General features: G+C 59.0%; 2 protein-coding genes across 3 annotated transcripts; one reads left to right on the top strand and one right to left on the bottom strand.

Moving 5' to 3' along the window:
* Positions 1 to 5,489: 5,489 nt before the first annotated feature.
* SLC35B1 (solute carrier family 35 member B1) lies at positions 5,490 to 9,916 on the bottom strand. Its single transcript, XM_021538504.3, has 9 exons — positions 9,740 to 9,916; positions 9,283 to 9,386; positions 9,060 to 9,190; positions 8,240 to 8,270; positions 7,736 to 7,893; positions 7,096 to 7,222; positions 6,544 to 6,650; positions 6,067 to 6,220; positions 5,490 to 5,852 (listed from the first exon to the last, which is right to left on the bottom strand). The coding sequence occupies exons 1-9, from the start codon at positions 9,844 to 9,846 to the stop codon at positions 5,800 to 5,802; spliced, it is 972 nt and encodes a 323-aa protein (XP_021394179.2). The 5' UTR covers positions 9,847 to 9,916; the 3' UTR covers positions 5,490 to 5,799.
* A 938-nt stretch (positions 9,917 to 10,854) lies between these two features.
* KAT7 (lysine acetyltransferase 7) lies at positions 10,855 to 22,610 on the top strand. Of its 2 annotated transcripts, XR_014950193.1 has the most exons (16): positions 10,855 to 11,056; positions 12,317 to 12,464; positions 13,620 to 13,796; positions 14,694 to 14,933; positions 15,363 to 15,445; positions 15,632 to 15,721; positions 16,234 to 16,332; positions 16,471 to 16,581; positions 17,491 to 17,682; positions 18,047 to 18,136; positions 18,476 to 18,616; positions 19,012 to 19,105; positions 19,246 to 19,392; positions 19,909 to 20,015; positions 20,799 to 22,002; positions 22,044 to 22,610. XR_014950193.1 is itself a non-coding variant. In XM_077788326.2 (15 exons), the coding sequence occupies exons 1-15, from the start codon at positions 11,042 to 11,044 to the stop codon at positions 20,898 to 20,900; spliced, it is 1,836 nt and encodes a 611-aa protein (XP_077644452.1). In that variant the 5' UTR covers positions 10,855 to 11,041; the 3' UTR covers positions 20,901 to 22,610. The 2 variants fall into 2 exon arrangements, 1 of the variants encoding a protein (XP_077644452.1); XM_077788326.2 differs by having other exon boundaries at positions 20,799 to 22,610.
* Positions 22,611 to 25,142: the final 2,532 nt, after the last annotated feature.

Below are 25,142 nucleotides of genomic sequence, written 5' to 3'. Positions count from 1 at the left end.
TTCCAGGGCATAGCCACGCTTATTGAAATGGGAAATGCAAAACATTTTTGTCTTCTCCCTCCTTCTCCCACGTGAGACATGCTGCTCCTGGCCAGGGGCTGCCACGTCCCACCACAGCAGGCTCCTGGATTTTTGGGAATGTTCTCCGCAGTGTCCAGGTTTTCCTGGCCAGCGTCTCCTGCTCCGAGCAATCCTGGATCCTGCTGCATTCCTTCGTGTCCCCGAGTGCTGCCCGTGGTGACAGAGCAGCAGGTGATGAAGAAATGGCTCTGGGAGGTGCAGGGCTGGTGTTTGCATTCCCGCTCTGGCCACACACTTCTCCTGGAAACCGCCTTTCATCCCTTTTCCATTCCCATTTTATATTCCCACCTAAGCTGCGGGTTTTTAGCGATGCGTTTCTCCTCTCGGAGCTGAAGTAGCAGAGGAAATTACAGCACCAGTTTTACAGATAACAAAGAGATTCCCCCTCCTCCCTGGCAGCCTCTCTGTAACCAGAACAAACAGAAATTCTCCTTTAATCCAGCACTGGCCAAGTGTCACTCTGCAGTGGGGAAGTCAAGTTCCTTTTCAGGTTCTCCTGATCAAAATTCTCTTGTTCCCAGGAAATAGAAAATTAAATTGGGCACCTGTGGAAACGGAGGTGGAATTTCACCTCTCCTCCCTTTGCAAAAGTCTCAGCTCTGTCCCCCTTGGTGGCTGGGAGAAAGGACAATTGTCACTCCTTCGCGCCTGGGCCACGATTCTGTGATAAATAAACAATTCCAGGTGTTGAGATGGGGATTTAGGCGTGTGTGAAGCGAGAGCTCCGAATTCCCGGCTCCAGGGACAATTCCCACCTGGCTGGCAGCAGGCGGGTGGCATTTCCCTGTGCCAAGGGACGCCACACGCTGCCGTACCCCCAGGTCTGGAGGTGTCACCCTCTCACTTTGATTTCCACGGGAAGCTGATTAAACCCACGGCTCTGACAGGAGCTGCGTGCAGGAATTTTAACTAGCTGCTGCTTTTTAATATTCACTTCCTCTTCGCGTTTAATTATTTTGTTCCTGCGTTTTCCCTTTCAATTTACTAAAACTCCAGAAATGTAATTAGGGAGAGGCTGAGCTGCGGAGAGCTGCCAGCGTTTCTCCGCCGTGATTAAACGGAGCAGCCCTGCCTCCAGCGCGGGGCTGCAGGACAGGATTCCAACCATTATCCCCTTATCCAGGCAGGATCTGCGGCACGTCGGGATCGGAGTTATTGAAAATGCAGCACTAATTAAACTCCCCTATCAGGAGAGGATGAAAACGCAGTTATTTCATTATTTCCTGGATTTGCCTGCTCTGTTACGAACCCAAACAAACCCGCTGCAGAACAAAGCCCGCCTCAATCACGGGGGAGATTTAATGAGGCTTTAATTTGTGCAGCGCTCACGGAAGCGGTGCGAGGTGCTGCTGCCCTCCGCCCGTGCCAGGGGCACCTGTGGAGCCCATTTCCCATCTGGAGGGCACCGGGAGCGCGGTGCCACAGATTGCCACGGAGCCGCTGCCTTTGTGCTCGGCTTCGCTCATTGAATAACGCGGATCCCGCAGCCTGCCATGTGAAATGGTCATTTTTTGCTTACAGCCAATTAAGAATCCGTTCTCCCCCGCTGCTGCCGGGGTGTTTCCATCCCTCGCAGATCTCCTGCCCCTCTGGAGGTTTTTCTCCTGTCACAGCAGCCCCGGCTCTGTCACCTCAGCGTGCCCCAGGGGATGCTCGGGGGCTGGGGACGGGCAGAGCTGCTGGATCCTGCAACCCCCGAGCCGTGGAAGGCTGAGCATCCTCCCGGGAAGGGGAATGGGGAGCCTGGGGTTTTGTTTTGTATTTTTTTTTTTTTTGTTTTTAATTTGTGTTTGAATTTGCAGCCCTCCTCCTCCGGGTGGGATTCACGGTGGAACAGCAAAAGCTGAGCCCTGCAGTGCCAGCTTCCCTTCCCCGTGAATTAACGGGGCAGGAGGGGAGGGGAAAAATCCCCACCTTCAGCAGCTCCTCCGGTGGAGAGTGGTTAAGCAGTTATTTTCCTGTGTAAATAAAATATCGGTGCCTCTTACAGAAATACATCAAATATTGATGTCTTTTATATTCGTGCAGAAAAGAGTGGGGGAATTGGTTCCTTCCAGATCCGAGGCAGGAATCCAGAGGGTTGCAGGATTTTCCTTCCCTGGGAGGGGCTGGGATGGAATTCCCAGAGCAGCTGTGGCTGCCCCTGGATCCTTGGGAATGTCCCAGGCCAGGCTGGGCAGGGGATGGAGCCACCTGGGACGGTGGGAGGGGTCCCTGGGTGGAACTGGATGAGCTTTGAGCTCCTTCCAACCCAAACCCACTCTGGAATTGTGTGATGGAGGCACGCAGATCCAGCACATCCCTAAATTCAGTGCAAGCCCACAGGGCCCAGCCCTTCCATGAGGGAATTCCTGCTGCTGTGCAGGGTCAGGCCCCTCTAAACCACTCCCAGCTCCCTGCTCTGAACGTTTCCCACCCAAGTTTCCTCCCCTGACTCCCAAACACCTCCAGAAACCTTCCCTCAGTCCCTGCTGCTATGATTAAAAGCCGCTTTTGTTTGGGAGAAAACAAACACCGCTTAAAACAAACCCTGCCCTGGAGGTTTCAATCGCGGGGAATCTGCTGGGTTGCTATTTTTACCTGGATTGGAGAGGCATCAAAGCTGGTTTTGGAGCAGAGGAGGAACTCAGCCCTTAAATTGACAGCGGCGAGCGAGCAGCTCCCCCAGCCCTGAGCGGGCTCTGCTGCTCGTTAGCAGCGGCTCCTGATGAGGCTGCTCTTGTTTTCCAGGCTGCTTTTGATCCCGCACTCATTAAAACCTCATCCTGCTGCGGAATTGTTTCCCTCTCCCCAAAGCTCGGCACCTGCGGGTGGGGGGGCCCAGAGCGTTGTCCCCAAAGCCCCCCAAATCCATCCCGAGGCAGCTTTTCCCCTCGTCCTCGGGGAGCACAGCCCAGCTCCCTCCCAGCCCAAACCGTTCCTGGATTTTGTTTTCCCAGCCACGCTCACAGCAAAACAAATGAACAAATGAGGGGTGAATTGCCTTGGAATATTCAGGGTTTGGGGTATTTGGAGCAGAGTTTTCTGCTGGCCTCTGCTCCTGCCCCGGGGCTGCCTCCAGGTCCCTCCTGGGGGCTCCAAACAGGGATTTGTGAAGGCAAAATCCCAATATTTGATTCGATGTGGGGACAGTTAAACCAAACCTGCAGGGAAGCAAATCATTAAATCATCAAATCATTCAGCAGCCTGGGAACCGAACCTTGCTGTCCCCAAAACATCCTCGAGGTATTTCAAAAGAACACCAAGATCCCAAGGGAATGACAACAATTCCTTATCCACCTTTACTCTCCCTTCACTCATCACTGACAGGATTATCTCCATCCCTACAAAATACCCAAATTTCAGTCCCCTCCACCTCCCTCTCCAAACGTTTGGGTTTTTTTTTTCCTGAGCCATCTGCTGCTGGAGCTGCAGGAGGAGCAGTGGGGATGAAAGGAGAGGGAGCGGAGCTGCCAAATTCCCGCGGTGGGTGCTGGGCTCAGCTCCTCAATCCCATCTCCCCTTCCCGGCCCGGTTCCGATCGCGGCGGGAGCCTCCCCTGGCGGAGCTTCCCGGGAGAATTCCAGCGGGAATTTTCTCCCAGGAGAATTCCATTGGGAATTTTCTCCCAGGAGAATTCCAGTGGGAACGCTCTCCTGGGAGAATTTCAGCGGGAATTTTGTCCCGGGAGAATTCCAGCGGGAATTTTCTCCCGGCAGAATGCCAGTGGGAATTTTCTCCCGGGAGAATTCCAGAAGGAACGCTTTTCTCCCGGCAGAATTCCAGCGGGAACGCTCTCCCGGGAGAATTCCAGCGGGAATTTTCTCCCAGGAGAATTCCAGCGGGAACGCTCTCCCGGGAGAATTCCAGCGGGAACGCTTTTCTCCCGGGAGAATTCCAGCGGGAACGCTCTCCTGGGAGAATTCCAGCGGGAATTTTCTCCCGGGAGAATTCCAGCGGGAACGCTGTCCAGGCGCGGTGCCGAGCCGGGAGGAGCAGGGCAGGATTTCAGCTCCAAGCCCGGCTCCAGGGGCTCTGCTGGTGGCCGGGAAGGATGAAACACAACGAAAATGGGGGAAAATCCTGGAGAAAAGCTGGATCTGCGGCTGGGTTCGGCTGGAGCAGGGACGGCACGGGAGCCGCTCGCTGTCGGCTCTCCCGGTGCTGGTTGGGAATGGTTAAAGCAGAGTTCCCCCTGCCGGTAACTGCGGCTGGAATTGGGATCCGGAGCCAACAAAATCCGGGAGGGAGGAAAGCTGGGATGGGTTCAGAGCCCTCAGCTCACCCGAGCCGTCAGCAGCCGCAAATTCCCCTCCGGCCCGGGGTCAGCGACCCTCGGGAATTCCCTGCGGGAATGTCCTGCCCAGAACATTCCAGAGCCCCAGAATTCCTGTTGGGAAAGGGCTCCTGACCCCAAAGCTGCACAGGCAGAGGGAGCTCCACTCCCAGGGCTGAGAAAACCCCAAAATCTCTGATTTACCTGGATTTGTGTCCCATGAACTGGAGAAGGTCTGGCCCAAGTTGGGGCTGAGCTGGAGCCAGTGAAGCCCAGAGAGCTGTGGAGACCCTGGGCACTGGGATTTGTCCCTTGGGAATTCTGAGCTGCCTCCTGGTGCACTTACACTGGGAATCACGGAATGGTTGGGGCTGGAAGGGACCTTAAATCCCATCCGGTCCCACCCTGGGACACCTCCCAGGATCCCGGGGCTGCATGGGGCTCCCTCGGTCACTTCCTGCCAGGAACCAACCCAACAGGCCTCGGCACCAGGAATTCAAATCCCTTTCCCCTTCCCTGGATGCTCTGGCAGCACTTTGTGCATCCCTGGCCCTTCCTTGGGGACAGCAGGAGTCTCCTGATGTTCCTCCCAATCCAAGCCCTGCCTCGGGTTGGGAAAAAGGAGCAGAGCCCAAAACCCACGGAACAGAATCCTCCCTCCCCCAAAGTGCCTTGGAGGCAGCAGAGGATGGAAATTCCTGGAATCCCACCCCGTTCCTCTGGGGTTATTCCGAGGGACAGCTGGACCCAGGCAGGAACATCCCAAAGACTCCTCAGGAGGGGTGAAGAACCCCAGGGAGCCGCTCTGGGAATTCCTGCTGGGGATCCCAGGGCATGGGAGAGGAGCCGCCCTGCGAGATCTGTGGGTTCCGCCCCAGAGCTGCCCCAAATTTGGGGAATTCTCATTTCCTGGGAGCCAGGACAGGGCTGGGGCAGTCCAGGACTTCCCTGCTGACACATCCCAGTGGGAGAAAATCCAAGGGGCTGCTCCGACCCTCTGGAAAACCCCACAACACGAAGGGGGTGCCTCCAACAAGGCTTTAATCCCGGGATCACCCCAAAGGACTGGGATCATTCCTCTCCCTCCCTGGACAGCACAGCTGGGTCCCCCCCAAATCAGCCAAATCCCCAAAAAAAGTCCTGGAGAAGCGGCCATTGTCTGGTTTTCTTTAATAAAGATAGGAAGGATTTGTGTTTTCCTGTTAAGGCAAGGATCTGCTGCTGCTGCTCAGCTCAGGGGGCAGCTCTGATTACACAAAAAAAGCAAAATTACACCTTAAACTAAAGGATTACATTTTAGAGACCATTTAGAATTAAAAAAAACCAAACCAAACTCAACCCAAAAATAAATTCCACACGCTTTCCTTCTGATTCCCTGTCCTGAGTCCAGTTCCACACCAGATTCTGAGGTACAAGACAATAAATTAAAAGTTCATTCCAACCGCGCGGTCGCCTGATCCACCTCAATGCGATGTCTTCTTCACCCCCTTCCCGAATTTGGCATCGAGCCCAAGGCCTGGCAGGAGACAAAGCATGAGGTTTGTGTTCTTCCAGCCAGTGGGAGATGGGAATTTTGGGAAAAATCAGCTGAATATCCCCAAATTCAGCCATGGAATGAGCTGGGGGGAAGGGACTGAATCGCTCTGCTGGTCCCACACGTCCTCGTCCCATTCCCACGGGTTTGAGGAGCTCCCAGGGCAGGATCCCGTGGGTTTTCCCCCAAAACTCACCCAGGAACACCAGCACGGTGCCCACCCACTGCATGGGGCTGATGGGGTTGGCGAAGAGCACCACGGAGGCCAGGATGGTGAAGAACTTGCGGGTGGTGGTGATGATGGAGCAGGTCAGGGGCCCGAAGTACACCACGGTCATGAAGATGAAACTCTGCCCCAGAAGCAGAACAGAGCCCCCGTCACTGGCACTGCCAGGCCGGGCAGCCAGGGGCAAATCCCAAAGGATCTCCCTTCAAATCCTGCTTCTTCCTGGCTTGGAGTGGGTTTGTGGCATCCTGGGATGGGCTGGAGGGGCCTTGGAGCTCATCCAGGGACGCCTTCCCCAATCCCACGGTGCTCCAACCTGGCCTGGGACACTGCCAGGGACGGGGCAGCCACAGATTCCCTGGGAATTCCCTGGGAATTGCCTCCCAGGGAAGGAAACCCCACCCAAAATCCCATCCCTGACCCCTGACCCCAGCACAGGGCACCGACCTGGCCCAGGGCGCTGGTGAGGCCGAAGAGGAGGATGTTGGAGATGATGCTGGGATAACGCTCCGTGAAACTCAGGAACTCCCAGAGCTCCCCCGTGAACAGGATCCCTGGAAAACAGCCCGGGAGGAGCAGCCTGGCTGGGGATTCCTGCCCACGGGGGGCAGGTTGGGCTCAGAACCCCCAGAGCAGGGAGAGAACCCCACAAACACCAGCAGGAAACACCAGCAGCAGAAGCAAGCGCCCTGCTGGTTAATTAGTGAAAGGAAGATCATTAACGGGGATCAAATTCCAACAGAACAGTGCCAGCAATTAACCAATTAACCAGGAGCACTGATCCTGGAATGGTTGGGCTGGAAGGGGCCTCAAAGCTGCTCCAGCACCAGGGCAGCTCCCAGCCCTGCTGGGCTGCTCTGAGCCCCGAGCTGGAGCAGGAGCTGCTGTGGGAGCTCCAGGAGAGCCCGGGCAGGGGCAGGGCCGGGCCATGAGCAGAGAAAAGCCCAAAAAGGCCCGAGGAAGCCGAGCCCGGAGCGCGGCGGGGCCCTGGCTCCTCACCTGCCCCCAGGAAGAGCGTGGACCAGAGGTTGACGTGCAGCATCATGTGGTTGGAGCCCGTCTGGTAGTGAGCACGCATGTGGTCCTGGGACACGCCCGTCAGCCCGTCCAGCGTCAGAGAGAGCAGCTGTGCATGGACAGACGGACGGACAGACAGATGGGGACAGACAGACACAGACGGGGGACAGATGGGGACAGACAAATTGGGCACAGCCAGCCAGCCAGATGGGGGACAGACAGAAAAGGCACAGACAGATGGGGAAAAGATGAGGACAGACAAACAGGGCACAGATGAGGACAGATTGGGTACAGACAGACAGACAGATGGGGGACAGATGGGGACAGGCAGACAGACAGGGCACATGGTCAGGCCCGGCTCCCCTCCCCAGGGCAAAAGGCAATTCTCGTTTTACAGCCGTTCCTGAGAGTTTATCACAGGGGTAAACCCCACCTGAGGGTTAATCCCAGGTGTAAATCCCCACCTGAAACCCTGGAATTTATCCCAGGTGTAAATCCTCACCTGAAACCCTGGAATCTATCCCAGGTGAGGAGTAAACCTCACCTGAATCCCAGGACTTCTCCCGGGGTAAACCCCACCCGAGTCCCCCGAGGCCCAGCCCCGTGGGGTCCCTGCACTCACCAGGAGCAGCTCCCCGTAGCCAAAGACGTGCTCGGTGTCCCCTGTCCCTTTTTTGGGCTTGTAGAGGAACAGGGCCACCCCCGCCACGATGAGCAGCACGCACAGGTACTTGGCTGGGGGGTACCTCTTCCGCAGCAGGGTCACCCCCAGCAGCATCACTGGGAAATGAAAGGTCAAAAACTGCCCCAAAACCCACCCAGAGGAGTTAAACCCCAACAATGCCACCCCCAGCAGCATCACTGCAGAGAGAGAGCCCCTAAAATCCACTCATGGGAATTAAATCCCCATAAAGTCACCCCCAGCAGCATCACTGCGGAGAGAGAGCTCAAAAACTGCCCCAAATCCACCCAGAGGAGTTAAACCCCACAAAGTCAATCCCAAATGCTGCCTGGGCAGACTGAACATCCCACCCCGATCCCAAAGCCCTCTGTGGGATGGAAGCCAGGAGGGGCTGTGGGGGGCCCAGAGCTCCACAGACCCCCTAAAAACGGGCAAATCTCTCACCTGGGATGGGTTTGCAGGACTTGCCCAGCACCTGGGAAGGGATATGGGTGTTAACAAGCCATACCCCAAAGGGAGAGAGAGAGCCCCAAAAAGATAGAGAATCCCAAAAAGAGAAAGAGCCCTCCTGTGTCCACCTGGGTGGCTTAGATGTCTCCCTGTGTCCCCGTGCCCACCTGGGTGGGGTGGCTGTCCCCCCTGTGTCCCCATGTCCTTGTTCATGGGGTAGCTGTCCCCTCATGTCCCAGCCATGTCCCCATGGGTACGGTAGCTGTGTCCCCATGTCCCCCCCATGTCCCCGTGCCCACCTGGGTGGGGTACCTGTGTCCCCCCTGTGTCCCCATGTCCCTGTGGGTGGGGTGGCTGTCTCCCTGTCCCCGTGCCCACCTGGGTGGGGTACCCGTGTCCCCCCTGTGTCTCCATCCCCCTGTGCCCACCTGGGTGGGGTACCTGTCCCCATGTCCCCCCGTGCCCACCCGGGTAGGGTTCCCGTCCCCCCGTGCCCACCTGGGTGGGGTACCTGTGCCCCCCCTGTGTCCCCGTCCCCCCGTGCCCACCTGGGTGGGGTACCTGTCCCCATCCCCCTGTGTCCCCCTGGGTGGGGTAGCTGTGTCCCCCTATGTCCCCCATGCCCACCTGGGTGGGGTTTCTGTCCCCGTGTTCCCCTGGGTGGGGTACCTGTGTCCCCCCTGTCCCCATGTCCCTGTGGGTGGGGTTTCTGTCCCCCTGTCCCCGTGCCCACCCAGGTGGGGTCCCCGTGTCCCCGTGCCCACCTGGGTGGGGTACCTGTGCCCCCCCTGTGTCCCCGTCCCCCCGTGCCCACCTGGGTGGGGTAGCTGACGAACTGCAGCGCGGAGTTGCTGGACACCATGGCACCCAGGTAGGACAGCGAGCAGGCCCCGTAGAGCCAGCCCCGCGTGCGGTCCGGCCGCGCCGCGTCCACCAGGCGGATCACTGCGGGGACAGCGGGGGACGGCTCGGAGCGGCCCGGGAGCGGCCCGGGGACGGCCCGGAGCTCCCGGAGCTCCCGGGAATCCCGCACTTACGGAGCTTGGCGAAGGCGGCGTTGATCACGCACTGGATGAACACGAGCGTCAGCGCGAACCTGAACTTCTCCTGCTTCGTGCCCTCCCCGTAGCGGCCCCGGGTGCTGCGGGACGGATAACGGGGACACCGGTGACACCGGGACACGAGAGAGACAGGCACCGGGGACACCGGGCACAGAGCGGGACAGGCACCGGTGACATGGTGGGACCGGCACCGGTGACACCGGGACACCGGGACACGAGAGAGACCGGCACCGGTGGCACCCGGGACACCGGTGACAGAGCGGGACCGGCACCGGGGACACCGGCCACAGAATCGAGGGCACGGGAAGGAGCGGCGCGCCCCGGCCGGCTCCGGCTGCCCGGTTCTGCCCCGGTCCCTCCTCCCCAGAGCCCCCAGCCCCGGGTGAGCCCCGCGCCCCCCGCCGGTGTCTCCGCTCCCCGCGCCGTGGCTCACATGCTCTCCTGCAGGATGCCGTAGTAGAAGTAGCAGGCGAACACGCCGAGGAAGCAGACGGGCAGGCGGAGGCGCTCGGGCAGCCCCGGGGCCGCGCTCGCTCCCATGGCGGCGGCGGCGCCGCTCAGCGCGGGCGGCACCTCCAGCGCCACATCCCGCGGCGCCCCGGGCGGCCTCATCGGCCCCGCCGCGCCCGCCCCGCCCCGCGCCGCCCGCCGCGCTGCCCGGCCCGCCGCGGGGGGAAAGGCGGGCAAGGCGCGCTCGGGATGTCGCGGGGCGGGGCGGGAGCTGCACGCGGAGATCGCCGAACCCTCCCCGGGGCTGCGCCCGCCGCGGTTCGGCCGCGATGGTACCGGGAGTGTGCGGGGTAGAACAGGCAGTGCTCGGGGCACCCCAGACTTAGGGGGGCTTCCCGATGCACGGCGCGCGCGGGAGCGACACCCGATGTGGAGCGCGGCGATTGGCTGGGCCGAGGGGGCGGGATAGAGAGATGGGTTCTGATTGGTGGCTGCGGCAGTGGGGCTCCGCCTACTCTGTGCGACCCCCGAGCGGGACTTTCCGGGGTCCTTCCGCCGGTCCGGGCCCGCTGGAGCCCGGCGGGGCGGGGGTGACGGGGCCCGGCCGGGACCGGCTCCTCCCCAAGGCCCCGTTCAGCCGCTGCCGCTGCTCCAAGCCGCGCTTCCGGGACGTTCCCGGGGAGCAGCGAGTCAGGAAAGCACTGTGGCCGGGAAGGGCCGAACCCCCGCCCTGGCGCTTTGTCCTTCACAGTTCCTCTCATCCCTCCGGGAATTCCAACACGGTTCGCAATGCCCGGGCTACACATCCCACCTCCAGGGCACTGCCCCCGCAGGCTGGGCGGAGGAGCTGCCGGTGCTGCAGCTCCCGAGGCTTCCTCCGCCTCAGCTCGGCGCTGCCCGCTCTCAACATGGCGGCCTCAGTAACGAGGGCTCCGCGCCCCGCGGGCCCTGTGCCCTTATCAAAGATGGCAGCCGTAACCCCCGCCCAGCCCGCTGCCCCAGTCAAAGATGGTGACGCGCGGCTTCACTGCCGGCGGCGCCTGCCCGGCTCCAAGATGGCACGCGGTCACGTGACGGGGGTGTGGGCCGCGTCCCGGCGGAAGCGTGAGGGACCGAGCAGGGAACGGCGGCGGGAGCGGGGCTGGCGCCGCAGCAGCAGACGTGCCGCAGGGCGGGAGACACGGCTGCCACCACGGAGTCCGCCAACAGCAACACCGCGGCGGCCACCGCCGCTTCGCGGGCCGCGGGCGCTGGGGACCAGGCAACCTCGCTGCCCCCGCCCAGGATGCAGCGCAGGAAGGTGAGCGCGGCCGGGAAACGGGGGAGGCGGCCGGCAGGGAGACCGGCGAGCTCGGGCCGCTGCTTTTGACCCTTCCCCAGCCCCTCCGCTCCCTCTCTTGGCTCCAAAACTGGGGGGAAAATAGCGGCCTTGAGCCCCCAGCGCCCGCCTCCCGAGCTCTCCGATTGGCTGCGGCGCTATCAGGCCGCGCGCTGATTGGCCGCGCTGCCTGTCACTCATCACCCCCAACGGCTACCGTCCCCCCTCCCCCGCGCGGCCAGCGGGGCCCGCCCCTCGCCGTTTCCGATTGGACACGTGCTCGGAGAGCTGGCCGTCTATTGGACAGGTCCCCGCACCGGGCTGGGCGCTGATTGGCTATTGCTGCTGTCCATCCCCGCCCAACGGTCACCTCCCCGCGCGAGCCTTGTTCCTCCCTTCCCCCATCGCGCCGCGGCCTGCACCCCACGGTTGGCGTTGCCGTGGGAGCAAGCCTCGCGCTGATTGGCCGCCGTTCGCTGTCAATCGCGCGCGGCGGCGGCCCGCCTTTTTGCTCCTCGAGCTGCCATTGGTAGGCCTCCCTTTCGGCCCCGCCCACGCGCGCTGTGATTGGCTGGGGCCGGCGCGGCTCCGCTGGGGGCAAAACAAAGCGGCGCGGGGGCCGCGCTCCCGCCACCGGCGCGAGGCGCCCCCCCCTCCCCTCATGGCGGCCGCGCCCCTCCCCGCTCCCCTCACGGCCGCCGCCATCGCCGCCCCCTCACACCCTGCCGGCACCCCCGGCCTCCCCTCACCGCCGTGCCGCTCAACCGCGCCGGGGAATAAGGCACGAGCCTGGAAAAGGGGGAACAAAATAAAAGATTTTAGCTTGGGGCGGTTTAATAATGAGAAATAAGTGAAACACTGTTGTGGTGTTAAATAACCGTGATAACAGAAAGGGAAGGGAATAAAAATTGTGATTGCTGACCGGTGCCAGTCACCCTTCTGATATCCAGATTGCTCCCCTCGCTTTGGGATAATTCTGATAATTCCTCCAGTTTATATCCTGGGAATGACAGCCTGAGGTGGGAATTTGGCCATGAGGGATCACCTGTCCCTCTTTGTTTTTGGAAATTCCTCACTGCCAGAGCAGGAGACACAAAAAGAATCCCTGACTCGGCATAAACCTCCTGGGTCACCCTTGCAGCTGCAGAGGCTGTGAGGAGGTGCAGAACACGAAATCCCCGCTCAGTGTTGTGTTTTTAGCAGCAGCAGGGCAGCGTTTCAGGGCAGTGTGTGCCGTTGCAGAGGAACGCGGGCAGCAGCTCGGATGGCACCGAGGACTCGGATTTCTCCACGGACCCCGAGCACACGGACAGCTCCGAGAGCGACGGCACCTCCCGCAGATCCGCCCGCGTCACCCGCTCCTCGGCACGGCTCAGCCAGAGCTCCCAGGGTGAGGGAGGGCTCTTGCTCAAACCGGGAGAGGCTCTTCCTCGAACTGGGAAAGGCTCTTCCTCAAACTGGGAAAACTCTTCCTCAAACTGGGGAAAGGCTCTTCCTCAAACTGGGGCAAAGCTCGTCCTTAAACTAGTGCAAGACCTTTGTCAAACTGGGGCAAGCCTTTCCTCAAACCGGGAAAGGCTCTTCCTCAAACTGGGGAAAGGCTTTCCTTAAACCAGGGCAAAGCTCTTCTTTAAACCGGGGGAAGGCGCTTCCTCAAACTGGGGAAAGGCTCTTCCTCAAACCAGGAAAGGCTCTTCCTTAAACTGTGGAAAGCCTTTCCTCAAAGTGGGGCAAGGCTCTTCCTTAAATTGGGGAAAGCTTTTCCTTAAACTGGGGCTAGGTTCCTCCTCAAACAAGGGAAAAGCCTTTCCTTAAACTGGGGTTAGGCTCCTCCTTAAACTGGGCTAAGCTCCTCTTCAAACCCAGGAAAGGTTCCTCCTCAAACCAGGGAAAACCCTTTCCTTAAACCAGGAAAAATCTCCTCAAATGGGAGAAAAGTTCCTCCAGCCAGGAAAAGGCTCCTCTTTAAACTAGGGATTCCTCTTTAAACTAGGGAAAAGCCTTTCCACAAACCAGGGCAAGGCTCCTCCTCAAATTGGGGAAAAGCTCCTCCTTAAATTGGGGAAAAGATCCTCAAACTGGGGAAAATTTCCTCCTGTAACTGGAGCAAGGCTCTTCCAGGCCCACACACAAATCCCAGGTGCAGCTCCACACCACAGGCAGTCCTGCTGTTCCCAATATCTAAACCCTGATGGTTCTTATCGAAACAAAGGGATCTTTGCTTCTCCAAATTGGAGCTGGGTGCTAATTTCAGGTCAATTAAGTTGTTAAACCTGGAACAAGCTGCTGTCACTCCAGTTTGCTCTGAGAGTCCTGACATTTTATCAGGCAAGGCCAGAGCATGGTGACATGGGCAGGACAGAGCCACAGGGTGTCAATCAGTGGGGGACATGGGGGTTCTTATGGGTGCTGTGGTGTGACTGTGGTATCCCCTCAGTGTTGTGGTGTCTGTGTGGTTCTTGTGGTGTCCCCATGGTGTGACTGGTGTCCCCGCGGTGTCCCCGTGGTGTCCCCTGGTGTAACGGCCCCGTTTCCCCGGGAGCAGACTCCAGCCCGGTGCGGAACCCGCCGGCGTTCGGGCCGGACGAGCCAGTGTACTCCACGCGGAGGGTGACCCGCAGCCAGCAGCAGCCAGCTCCTGTCACCCCCAAGAAGTACCCGCTGCGACAGACCCGCTCCTCCGGCTCTGAGACCGAGCAGGCCGTGGACTTCTCGGACAGAGGTACCCCCGGGGGCAGGGAACCCTGCATTGGTGCCCAGAGGGGCAGGGAACACTGCATTGGTACCCAGAGGGGCAGGGAACACTGCATTGGTACCCAGAGGGGCAGGGAACCCTGCATTGATACCCAGAGGGGCAAGGAACGCTGCATTGGTGCCCAGAGGGGCAAGGAACGCTGCATTGGTGCCCAGAGGGGCAGGGAACGCTGCATGGGTACCCACAAGGACACGGAATGCTGCTCCCGGGGTGGGACAGGCTCTGTGCAGCCCCTGGGGCATTTTCAGGAGCATTTTTGGGAGCCCAGTCCCCTCAGCCGCATCCCCTCAGCCGCATCCCCTCAGCCCCATCCCCTCAGCCCCATCCCCTCAGCCGCATCCCCTCAGCCCCATCCCCTCAGCCCCATCCCCTCAGCCCAAATCCCCTCAGTCCCATCCCCTCAGCCCCGTCCCCTCATCCCCTCAGCCCCAATCCCCTCAGCCCCGTCCCCTCAGCCCCGTCCCCTCATCCCCTCAGTCCCGTCCCCTCAGTCCCGTCCCCTCATCCCCTCAGCCCCGTCCCCTCAGCCCCGTCCCCTCATGCCCTCAGCCCCAATCCCCTCAGCCCCGTCCCCTCAGCCCTGTCCCCTCATCCCCTCAGTCCCGTCCCCTCAGTCCCGTCCCCTCATCCCCTCAGCCCCGTCCCCTCAGCCCCGTCCCCTCAGCCCCGTCCCCTCAGCCCCAATCCCCTCAGCCCCGTCCCCTCAGCCCCGTCCCCTCATGCCCTCAGCCCCAATCCCCTCAGCCCCGTCCCCTCAGCCCCGTCCCCTCATCCCCTCAGCCCCAATCCCCTCAGCCCCAATCCTCTCAGCCCCAATCCCCTCAGCTCCAATCCCTTCAGCCCCATCCCCTCTGCCCTCCCCAGACACCAAGAACGCGGCGGATCACGACGAGTCGCCGCCCCGCACCCCCACGGGAAACGCGCCCTCCTCGGAGTCTGACATCGACATCTCCAGCCCCAACGTGTCCCACGACGAGAGCCTGGCCAAGGACATGTCCATGAAGGACTCGGGCAGCGACCTCTCCCACCGGCCCAAGCGCCGCCGCTTCCACGAGAGCTACAACTTCAACATGAAGTGTCCCACCCCTGGCTGCAACTCCCTGGGTAACCCCCTTGGCAGTCCTGCTGCGGGCTGCCTGCTTGGCTGGGTGCAAATCCTAAAAATAGCAGGGGATCAGGTCAGGAATGGCAAGGAGTGGGTTTATAGAAAGGATGTGAAGCGTAAATACAGGGAGATGTTTTCTGTTTTGGGGGGTGACAGGATGAGGAAGTAGACAGGAGGGCGAGCACAGGTGCGGGAGGAAAAGTCACAGATTTGTGGAACTGGTTTTTGCCAGAAACAGGATTTCAGTGCCAAACTATTGCACTCCCATCCCTGGCTGCTTTGGCTTAGTGTGAGAAAAATTTTCCTTCCTTTTTAAACCAGGAAGTTTCCTCCTCCTATCCCCCTGTCGGTGATCCTGTGAGGGAGAATTCCTCCTCCTCTTTGGGATCATTTGTCACAAGTTCTGTTGCTTTTCTGACCCCTTGCAGGACACCTGACTGGGAAGCACGAGCGCCACTTCTCCATCTCGGGCTGCCCTCTCTACCACAACCTGTCAGCAGATGAGTGCAAGGTAAACGTGGATGGTTTTGCCTTCTGATTTCTCCTCCTTTGGGATTTTTAGGGTAAAATGCTGAGCCTTGTGTTCTGTGAGCAGCAAACAGTTTACAGCGTGCTGCTGCGTTTGTGTGTCTCCCCTGGAAGGGCAGGGGGTGACAGGAGGCGGCTGCAGCCCTGACAGGTGAATTTTGGCCTCCAGGTGCGAGCGCAGAGCCGGGACAAGCAGATTGAGGAGCGGATGTTGGCCCACAGGCAGGATGACAACAACAGGCACGCCACCAGGCACCAGGTGAGGGGACAGCCTCAGCTCCCAGCTCCCAGCACAGCGCTTGGGGCCTGGGCTCCCTTCTCCACATCCTGAGGAGCTGCCATTCCAGAGGGGGAATTCCCTCAGTGAGGTTGGAGCAGGCAGGGAGAGCAGAGCTGTGTTCAGGATGATCCTTCCCCTGTGCCTGGCTGTGCAGGAGTAGGGAATTCCTGCAGAGCTGTAAGCTGCAATTTCCCTCTGAGTAACCAGCAGAGAGCCAAACCAGGGGAATGACATTTCCCAGTCCCTGAGTCAACTGGGAGCTGTTCCCCAGCACGGAGCATTCCGTGGGGAGCTCACCCTGTCCTGTGGTGGGAAGGAAAATTTCCTGCTTTGCATTCCTGTGCTGCAGCTGCAGTGCCCTGTGATTAGCAGAGGATCTGGCTCAGACCTCGTGGAATGGCAGCCAGGATGGAATTCTGTGGGGTGGGCAGGGAAGGGGGAGGTTTGGAGGGGCTGCAGCCTCTCAGGGTCCCACCTGGGGGTTCTTCCAGGCCCCCACAGAGAGGCAGCTGCGGTACAAGGAGAAGGTGGCTGAGCTCAGGAAGAAGAGGAACTCGGGGCTCAGCAAGGAGCAGAAGGAGAAATACATGGTAAAAGCAGGAATTCCATCCTTTCATCCCCCCCCGGGATGGAGTTTGTCTCTCCCAGTCATCCTGCAGCATTCCCAGCTAGAAAAGCTGCAGGATCCAACAGCTCAGCAGCCAAAGCGCTGTCCTTTGGTGTTCCAGGAGCACAGGCAAACCTATGGCAACACCAGGGAGCCTCTCCTGGAGAACCTGACCAGCGAGTACGACCTGGAGCTGTTCCGCAGGGCTCAGGCCCGCGCCTCCGAGGACCTGGTGAGATCCCTGCCCCAGGCATGGCCCTGGGGGCTCTGTGGGGAGCTGGGCAGCAGCTCCAGGCCAGCACAGCCAGCCTGGGCTGGGGGCGAGTGCTGGAGCTGAGCTCTGCGCTCAGGAATGCGTGGTGACATTCCAGGGGTGCTCCCAGGGGACAGGGACAGCTTCAGCGTCCCTGCTGAGGCCTGGTGACAACAAAAGCCACCTCGGCCTTGGCCCGTGACTGAGTTCACAGGCTGGTGTTGCTGAAGCTCCTGAGGAGCCTCCCAAAGCCACATCCCATTCCAGAGAGGGATCAAACGATGCTTTGATGCTTTCCTGGGCCGGTTGGGTTCCTGGGGCAGGGCCTTGGGCTGTGTCACAGAGCCACAGGATGGACTGGGCTGGAAAAGCCCTCTGAGGTCATCGAGTGCCACCCGTGACCTGACACCACCTTGTCACCAGGTGCCACATCCAGGCTCTTCTAAGCACCTCCAGAGATGGCAACATTTCCTTGGGCAGCCCCTTCCAATTCCCAGTGTCTCTTTTTGGGAAGAAACTCTTCCTCATGTGCAGCCTAACATGGTCTGGCACAGCTTGGGGTTGTGTCCTCCTGTCCTGGGGTTCCCTGGGAGCAGAGCCTGGCCCCACGCTGGCTGAACCCTCCTGATGGGGTTATGGAGAGGCAGGAGATGTCCCCTGAGCCTTCTCTCCAGGATAAACACCCCCAGCTCCCTCAGCTGCTCCTCACTTGTGCCCTGTTCCTGTGGCTCAGGAAAGGAGCAGGGAGTGGCGGGGAGCTGTAGGAATTGAATGAAAGATGAATCCAGAAAACTTGAAACTGATTTCCTCCAGGAAAAACAAATCCCAATTCCCCTCCTGCCACTTGGAATGAACCTTTTGGCTAAGCCTGCTTTTCCCCTGGGGCAGGAGAAGCTGAGGCTGCAGGGGCAGATCACCGAGGGCAGCAACATGATCAAGACCATCGCGTTCGGGCGCTACGAGCTGGACACGTGGTACCACTCGCCCTACCCCGAGGAGTACGCGCGCCTCGGGCGCCTCTACATGTGCGAGTTCTGCCTCAAGTACATGAAGAGCCAGACCATCCTGCGCAGGCACATGGTGAGGGCTGGGGGCCAGTCCCGCTGGGAGTGCTGCTGTGGGGTCAGGGAGAGCTCATTCCCATTGGGAATGGTGCTGTGGGGTCAGGAATGGCTCAGTCCCACTGGGAATGCTGCTGTGGGGTCAGGAATGGCTCAGTCCTGCTGGGAGTGCTGCTGTGGCACCGATGCCCAGCCAGGTCAGCCCGTGCACATGGCAGTGTCTGACCCCAGGCTGGCATGGCTGGGTTGCAGCAGCAGGCCAGGCTGCAGCTCCCCATGACCCTGCAGCAGCTCCCCATGACCCTGCAGCAGCTCCCTGTCCCCCTGCAGCAGCTGCTGTCCCCAGTTCAGCAGTGACAGCCCCGCTTTTGTCCCTGTCCCAGGCCAAGTGTGTCTGGAAGCACCCCCCGGGAGACGAGATCTACCGCAAGGGTTCCATCTCCGTGTTCGAGGTGGACGGCAAGAAGAACAAGGTGAGAGGGGCCAGGCTGGGCCCTGCTGGCCCTGCAGGCAGCCAGGGTGGCCCTGCTCACACAGGGGCTGCTGCAGTTTGGCCATTCCTGCAGAAGGTTTGCTGCTGCTCCTGTGGTGCTCCTGCAGCTCCCTCTGCATCTCACCCGGCAGAGGTGTGGGGCAGGATCCAGGCTCATCCATTTCCATCACCACTGGAATTGTTTCCTGGCCCAGCTGCTCTGTTCCTACATTGTTTCTCAGATGATTCTGACTCTTTCTGTCCTTTCCCAGGTGGTTTTGCCCACATTTGGCGTATCCCACTGGAGTAAACACTTGCATCTCATTTTTTTTGTGCCCAGATCTACTGTCAGAACCTGTGTCTGCTGGCAAAGCTTTTCCTGGACCACAAAACCCTTTATTATGATGTGGAACCCTTCCTCTTCTACGTCATGACGGAGGCTGACAACACTGGCTGCCACCTGATCGGGTATTTCTCCAAGGTCAGTGGAAAACATTCATCCCCCACCTCACTAAAATGGGATTTAGGGCCCCCTTATCAGCACTGAATCCCTTTTGCAGTCTCAGGATTTGCTGCTCTTGGGAGCAGGTAAAAGTCCAAGGCTGAGCTGCAGGGGTTGTTCTGTTTGCTGAGGGATTGTAGGTGTTGTGCTGCTCCATCTTTTCTCATTCCCTGCAAAAACCAAACCAGCTCCAAGGAATTGTGGTTGCCAGGAAGCAGAGTGGTATCTTTGTTAGGGAGAAAGAAACTGGGAAGGAATGTGGAGAAAAATACATGAAAATAAATATTAATCACCATGATTTTTTTTTTTTTTAAATAAAACAGCTAAAGGAATAAAAATTCTGAGTTCTGCCCCTCCTCTCTGCTCGTTTCCAGGAGAAGAATTCCTTCCTCAACTACAACGTGTCCTGCATCCTGACCATGCCCCAGTACATGAGACAAGGCTATGGCAAAATGCTCATTGACTTCAGTGAGTGTGTGGGGGGAAATTCCAGGGACAAATCCCTCCAGCTCCACCAGGAAATCTCACCTGGCTGCTGCTGCTGGAGCAGCTTCCATCCTGGCTCCTTTCTGAGTTGTTTAAATATGTTTCTTTTCACATTTTTTTAGGCTATTTGCTGTCTAAAGTAGAAGAAAAAGTTGGCTCCCCTGAGCGTCCCCTGTCTGACCTGGGCCTGATCAGCTACAGGAGCTACTGGAAGGAAGTTCTGCTGCGGTACCTGCACAACTTCCAGGGCAAGGAGATCTCCATCAAAGGTCAGGGGGGTTTTTGGGAACACCCCCGTGCCTCTCAGGCCTGCCTCACCCACCCAGGTGTTTGTGGAGCTCTGAGTTTCCTGGGATCTTCCTGTGGTTGGGAATGGGCCATTGGCAGCATTTTGAAAGGATGAATTGGCTGCTTGATGAAAAGCCAGCAATTTTAAAAAGATTCAGCAAAAAGCTTCATCCAGCTGTGTATTGGAATGTTTATTTTAGCAAAGAAATGGCACCAGCAGCCAATATTGCAAATATTTGGCCTTTTTTTAATGGCATTTCTCTGCTGGTGGCACCTGGGAGGATGTGGAGTTCCCTGGGGACATGAGGTACCCTGGAGAAGCAGGATTGCATCTTCTCTCAGGGGATTTCTTACAGATCCCAAAGCCAGCACCCCAAACCCCTGCAGTCCTGGCTGTGCCTGCCCAGTGCCACATTCCCCAGGGGATTGCAGCGAGCTGCTGCTGGAGCCCGGGGCTCTGGGGCTGGTTCAGAGGCTCGGGTGGGCTCTGATTGCAGAGATCAGCCAGGAGACCGCCGTGAACCCCGTGGACATCGTCAGCACCCTGCAGGCCCTGCAGATGCTCAAGTACTGGAAGGGCAAGCACCTGGTCCTCAAGAGACAGGTGAGCCTGGGCCTTGCTGGGGGTTCTCCCATCACCTCCTCCTCTTCCTTGCTGCAATCAGAGGTTCCCTGGGTTCTACTCCTTTTCCTTGCTGCAATCAGGGCTTCCTTAATTCTCCTTCTTTTCCTTGCTGGAATCAAGGCTTCCATGGGTTCTCCAGCCTGCTTGTTCTCATCTCCAAGTAAAACAGGAGGTGGGAATCCAACCTCGTTCTTCATCAGGGCAGGAATGAGCCCTGCAGGACAGCCCAAAATCCCCCCTGAGCATCCCTGGGAGGGGTATCCAAACACCCCTGGAGCTCTGGCAGCCTCGGGGCCATGCCCATTCCCTGTTCCAGTGCCCAACACCCTCTGGATGAAAACTTCTCCCTAAAATCCAACCCAGACCTCCCAGACCCGCTGTGAACAGGACTGATGGAGCCCTGCATGGCTCCTGCTTGTTCCCTCCCTGATAAATCCCTGGGTGGTGGGGGTTGAACCCCAAACCTTCTCCCTTCCCTGGAACCCCTTTGGAGCTCGACTGAAGGGCTTCTAGAAAACTCCTTGGAGGAGAAGTTGTTCTTTTGGGGTAACCTTGGTGTTATTTTGGTGTTGTTTTGGTGTAACTCTGGTGTTGTTTTGGTGTAACTCTGCTGTTATTTTGGCCTTGTTTTGATGTATCTCCACTGTTATTTTGCTGTTCCTTTGCGGCACTAATGGCTGAGCCCCCTCCCCTTTGTGGTGCTGTCCCAGGGGTGGTTCCCCAGCAGGATCAGCCCTGACCTGCCCTGCCCTCCTCTTCCAGGACCTGATTGATGAGTGGATCGCCAAGGAGGCCAAGAGGTCCAACAGCAACAAGACCATGGATCCCAGCTGCCTGAAGTGGACCCCTCCCAAGGGCACCTAAGTGTCCCCGCCAGCGTCCCCGGCAGAGAGGCGCCGCAGGGGTCCGTGCGGTGCCGTGGTGATGGCTGCTGCAGTGTCCCCAGGCCGGGTCACCCCCGGGCTGGCCCGGCCTGGCCCTGTGTCCCCACAGTTCTGAGGAACTCGGATGTTTCGGCCTCAGTGAGGCCGCGAGGACTGGAAGCGGCTGGGAGCCCCGGGGAGCTGAGGAGCTCTGACTGCTGGGCCTGTCCCCGTCCCTGCTGTCCTGCTCAGTCCCCCTGTCCCTCCTGCAGCTCCCCGGGCTGCTGGGGTCACCCCTGGCTCTTGGGCAATGCTGGAAATGCTTCTCTGGGGCAGCCCTGCCTCCCCCAGCGCCGCGGTGGCAGCGGCGGCGGCTCCTGTCCCGTTCTGTGTCTGAAATAGTTTTAGTGGGATCATCCCCCTGTCCCGGCAGCTTTCCCCAGGATCCAGCAGATCTTCACTTAGTTCCTGTTGTACAGCCAGAATTGCACCTCCTGCACCCGAGGGAGCCACTGGGTGTTCCTGTCACCCCCTCCTGGAGCCAGCACAGCCCTGCTGGAAGCGCCTCTGGATTAGAATTCCCATTTTTCCTGGTGTGTATCTCGTGGAATTGCTGAGTTCCTGTACATAAACAGCCTGCTGAGTGTATTCCCCTGGAGATGTTTTTCCCAGAGCAGCCTTCCTGGAATTGCAGGTCCCTTTTTATTGGAGTTTTTTTTTCCCCTCCAGGCTGAAGGAATCCAAACTTTGGCCTTTTCCAAAGAGCCACAGGAACTCCCAGCACCAATTCCAGGAGCTGTTGGGCTGCTGTGCTCCAGGGAGGGATGGATTCCCTGGCAGGGCAAAAAAAAAACCCCTTTTGATTCCTCCCATCAGCAGAAATATCCCAGAATGGCCTCCCAGTAAAACCACTGTCCTCGTGCCACCTTCCCCGTGTGGCTCCAGTGTCACCGGCAGAGGGGACAGCCCTGGGAAGGGGCTGAATTCCCTGATCCCAGTGCTGATTTCTGAGATCCCAGTGCTGGATTCCCTGGTCCCGGGGCTGATTTCAGTTATCCCAGGGCTGATTTCAGAGATCTCAGTGCTGGATTCCTGATCCCAGAGCTGATTTCAGAGATCCCAGTGCTGGTTTCCTCCATCCCAGTGCTGGTTTCCTCCATCCCAGTGCTGATTTCAGTGATCCCATTGCTGATTTCAGGGATCCCAGTGCTGTTTTCCTCCATCCCAGTGCTGATTTCAGAAATCCCAGTGCTGATTTCCTCCATCCCAGTGCTGGATTCCCTGATCCCAGTGCTGATTTCCTCCATCCCAGTGCTGGATTCCCTGATCCCAGTGCTGTTTTCCTCCATCCCAGTGCTGATTTCAGAGATCCCAGTGCTGATTTCAGAGATCCCAGTGCTCCCTCAGGGAACAGGCTGTGAAATGAAGCACTCCTGGGAAGGTGGGAGCCATTCCCATTAACCACTGCCCCATCCTGACTGGAAAAGTTCCCTGCTGCTCCTCTGGTTCCCTGCCTTTCTCCTGGAGCCCCGAAGCAGCGCCAGCCCCTCGCTGCTCCTGGGCATTCCTGGCTCCTGCTGTCCCTGCTCGTCCCCACGGCCATTCCCAGGAATGTCCCGGGCAGTGGCTCTGGAGCAGGGACGGGCCAGGCCGTGCTGCTGCTCCCGTCCCTGCTGCTCCTGTCCCCCCCTCAATAAAAGCATGTTCCTGACCTGCTCCAGCCGTGCTCCTGCTTTCCCTGCCGCTCCCCCAGGGCTCCTCTGGAGCCATCCCCAGGCCCGGGGGTGTCAGGATTGGCACTGGAGCAGCCTCGGGGCTGTCCTTGGCCCAGACATCCTGCTCTGGACACTTCCAGTGCTTCAAACCCTTTCCATAAGGGATTTTCACTGACACCCATCCCAAACCTCCCCTGGCACCTGAGGCTCTTACTGGGACAAGAAGAGTTTTCCCACATGGAATTTTCCCCTTTTCCATGAAGGAATTTTCCCTGATATCCATCCTAAACCTCCCCTGGCACCTGAGGCTCTTACTGGGACAAGAAGAGTTTTGCCCACATGGAATTTTCCCCTTTTCCATGAAGGAATTTTTCCCTGATCTCCATCCTAAACCTTCCCTGGCACAACCTGAGGCCATTCTTGGGACCAGAAGAGTTTTCCCCACACTGAGGGAAAGCTGCTGAAGGAAAATTCCCCGAGATCTCCCTGAATTGCCAGGAGCTGCTCTGTGCTTCCTGATCCTTCTCCCTTTTGCTGGGATGGTTTGGGGCAGGATGTGGCAGGGAACAGGGGCTGATGTTCCCAAGAGGAACCGGGGGAGCAGGAAGAAACGGGAGCTAAATCCATGCGGTGACTTCAGCTGTTCCTATTGCGATCCTCAATCCACGGGGACAATCCCTGTGCCCCCGGCTCCCCCCCGCTGTCCCAAACCCACGGAAAGAGCCGGACCAGCCTCTCCTGGCCAGGGAAGAGCAGCTCTATTCCTGGGATCATCCCCTGTAATTATCCCAGCCTTTCCTGCCCTCCCCAGCCCGGCCCACGCGGCCCCGAAACCACCAGAGGTGCAGGAGAAAAACGGGAGGCAGGAGAGGGAAAAGAAAACATCCCCAGGAAACCGCGGATCCCAAAGGCTCCTGCGGCTTTCCTGCAGGACGGCTCAGCCCCCGGAGCTGCCAGACGGGAGCTGACCCTCCCTGCAGGGAGCTGGAATGTTCCTGGGGATGCTGGAATGCTTTGGGATGCAGGGATCCTAATTCCCTGCACCGGGCAGGACGCCTTCCACCAGCCCAGGGTGCCCCAAGCCCCATCCTTGGACACTTCCAAGGATGGAGCACCCACATTTTCTCTGGAAAACCCATTCCAGCCCCTGATCACCGCCTGCTGTTCCCAGTTCTCCCAGTTTGGGCCCACCTGGAGCGTGCTGAGCTGAGCTGAGCTGGGAGCAGGAGGCTCCTCCGCCTCTGGAGGCCGAGCCCGAGCCCGGAGCAGCTGGAAGGGAGCAGATCCCAGCAAAATGGGGATTTGGGGCAAATCCAGCGAGTTCCCGGTGAGCCAAACTCGCCGGGAAGCCCCGGGGAAGTGGCAGCGAGGACAAACCTTCCCGAGGTTCCAGCAGGGCTGGGAAGGGCAGCAGAGGGTGCTGCTTCCCCGGGCAAAGGCAGCAAACTCCCGGGAGCTCGGGGTGGCTTTTGCTGGGAATTCATCCCTGATTTCTGGGCAAAAAGAGAGGGATACTGTGGACGTGGGAAGGGCAAGGTGAGAGGAACAACTCTCGAGCTGTGCTGGGGCGTTTGAACCATTCCCAGCTCTGCAGGGTGTTGGTGGGGAATCAATCATCAGGGAATCATCAGGAATCATCAGGAATCATCAGGAATCATCAGGGAATCATCAGGAATCATCAGGAATCATCAGGAATCTGGGAATCCCAGCCTGGACTGGGCTGGGAGGAGCCCAGAGCCCCTCCAGTGCCCCCTCCCCTGTCCTGGGGTGATCCCTGCCCTTCCCTGCCAGGAAGGACATTCCCTGGGCTGTGTCCTCCTTGTTCCCCTTCCCAAGGGAGCCCCGAAATTCCCACCCTGCTCCAGCTCCTGCTGCCAGCTGGGACAGGGAATTCGGGAATTCCTCCTCATTCCATCCTGGATGGGGATGGGGTTTGTGTGGATAATGCTGGGGTTTATCCCCACTCAGGGCCTCCTTTTTCCTCTTTTTGTGTCTCCTGCTCTGCCAGGGAGGAGATTCCCAAACGGAACCGGGACAGGTGATCCCAAGCGGGACGATCCCAAAACCCCGGATCCCAAAAACCTTCCCAAGGTTCCGGGATCATCGGGAATGGTTTCTCTGCACGGAGCCCTGGCATTGTTTGGGCAGAGCAGGGCCTGGCTGGGACCCTGGGGTTCGCCAGGGGAGCTCTCCCTGCGGATCCGGCTGGATCAGGAAGTTTTCCTGGTGATTCACCGGGAGCTGCTGCTCCCTGTGAGTCACTGCCGAGGGGGAGGGACCCACGGAACCCATGGATGAGGGATGGATCCATGGATGGAGCCATGGATGAGGGATGGATCCATGGATGGAGGGATGGATCCATGGAAGGATTCTCATCCCAAACTGGTAACAGAAATCGCTGCTGTGGCCCCTGGGCTCCATCCCAGCAGGAGAAGAAAGGAATGGGAATTTGCAGAAAAAGGGCCTCAGGATGAGATTTTTCCACCAGAAAAACACATCCCAGGACACTCCAGGACAGACCAGGACAG

The sequence above is a fragment of the Lonchura striata genome, chromosome 27, assembly GCF_050655825.1.
Source record: "Lonchura striata isolate lonStrDom1 chromosome 27, ASM5065582v1, whole genome shotgun sequence".
Taxonomy (NCBI): Eukaryota; Metazoa; Chordata; class Aves; order Passeriformes; family Estrildidae; genus Lonchura; species Lonchura striata.
This window is presented reverse-complemented; position numbering and strand designations above follow the sequence as displayed.

Coding starts and splice junctions, on each gene's coding strand:
- SLC35B1 (XM_021538504.3), bottom strand. CDS start 9,846: ATGGGAGCGAGCGCGGCCCCGGGGCTGCCCGAGCGCCTCCGCCTGCCC. Junction 9,387..9,739: donor GGCATCCTGCAGGAGAGCAT/GTGAGCCACGGC, acceptor TCCGTCCCGCAG/CACCCGGGGCCGCTACGGGG. Junction 7,894..8,239: donor GTCCTGCAAACCCATCCCAG/GTGAGAGATTTG, acceptor TTCATTTCCCAG/TGATGCTGCTGGGGGTGACC.
- KAT7 (XM_077788326.2), top strand. Junction 16,333..16,470: donor AGCAGAAGGAGAAATACATG/GTAAAAGCAGGA, acceptor TTGGTGTTCCAG/GAGCACAGGCAAACCTATGG. Junction 18,617..19,011: donor TGATCGGGTATTTCTCCAAG/GTCAGTGGAAAA, acceptor GCTCGTTTCCAG/GAGAAGAATTCCTTCCTCAA.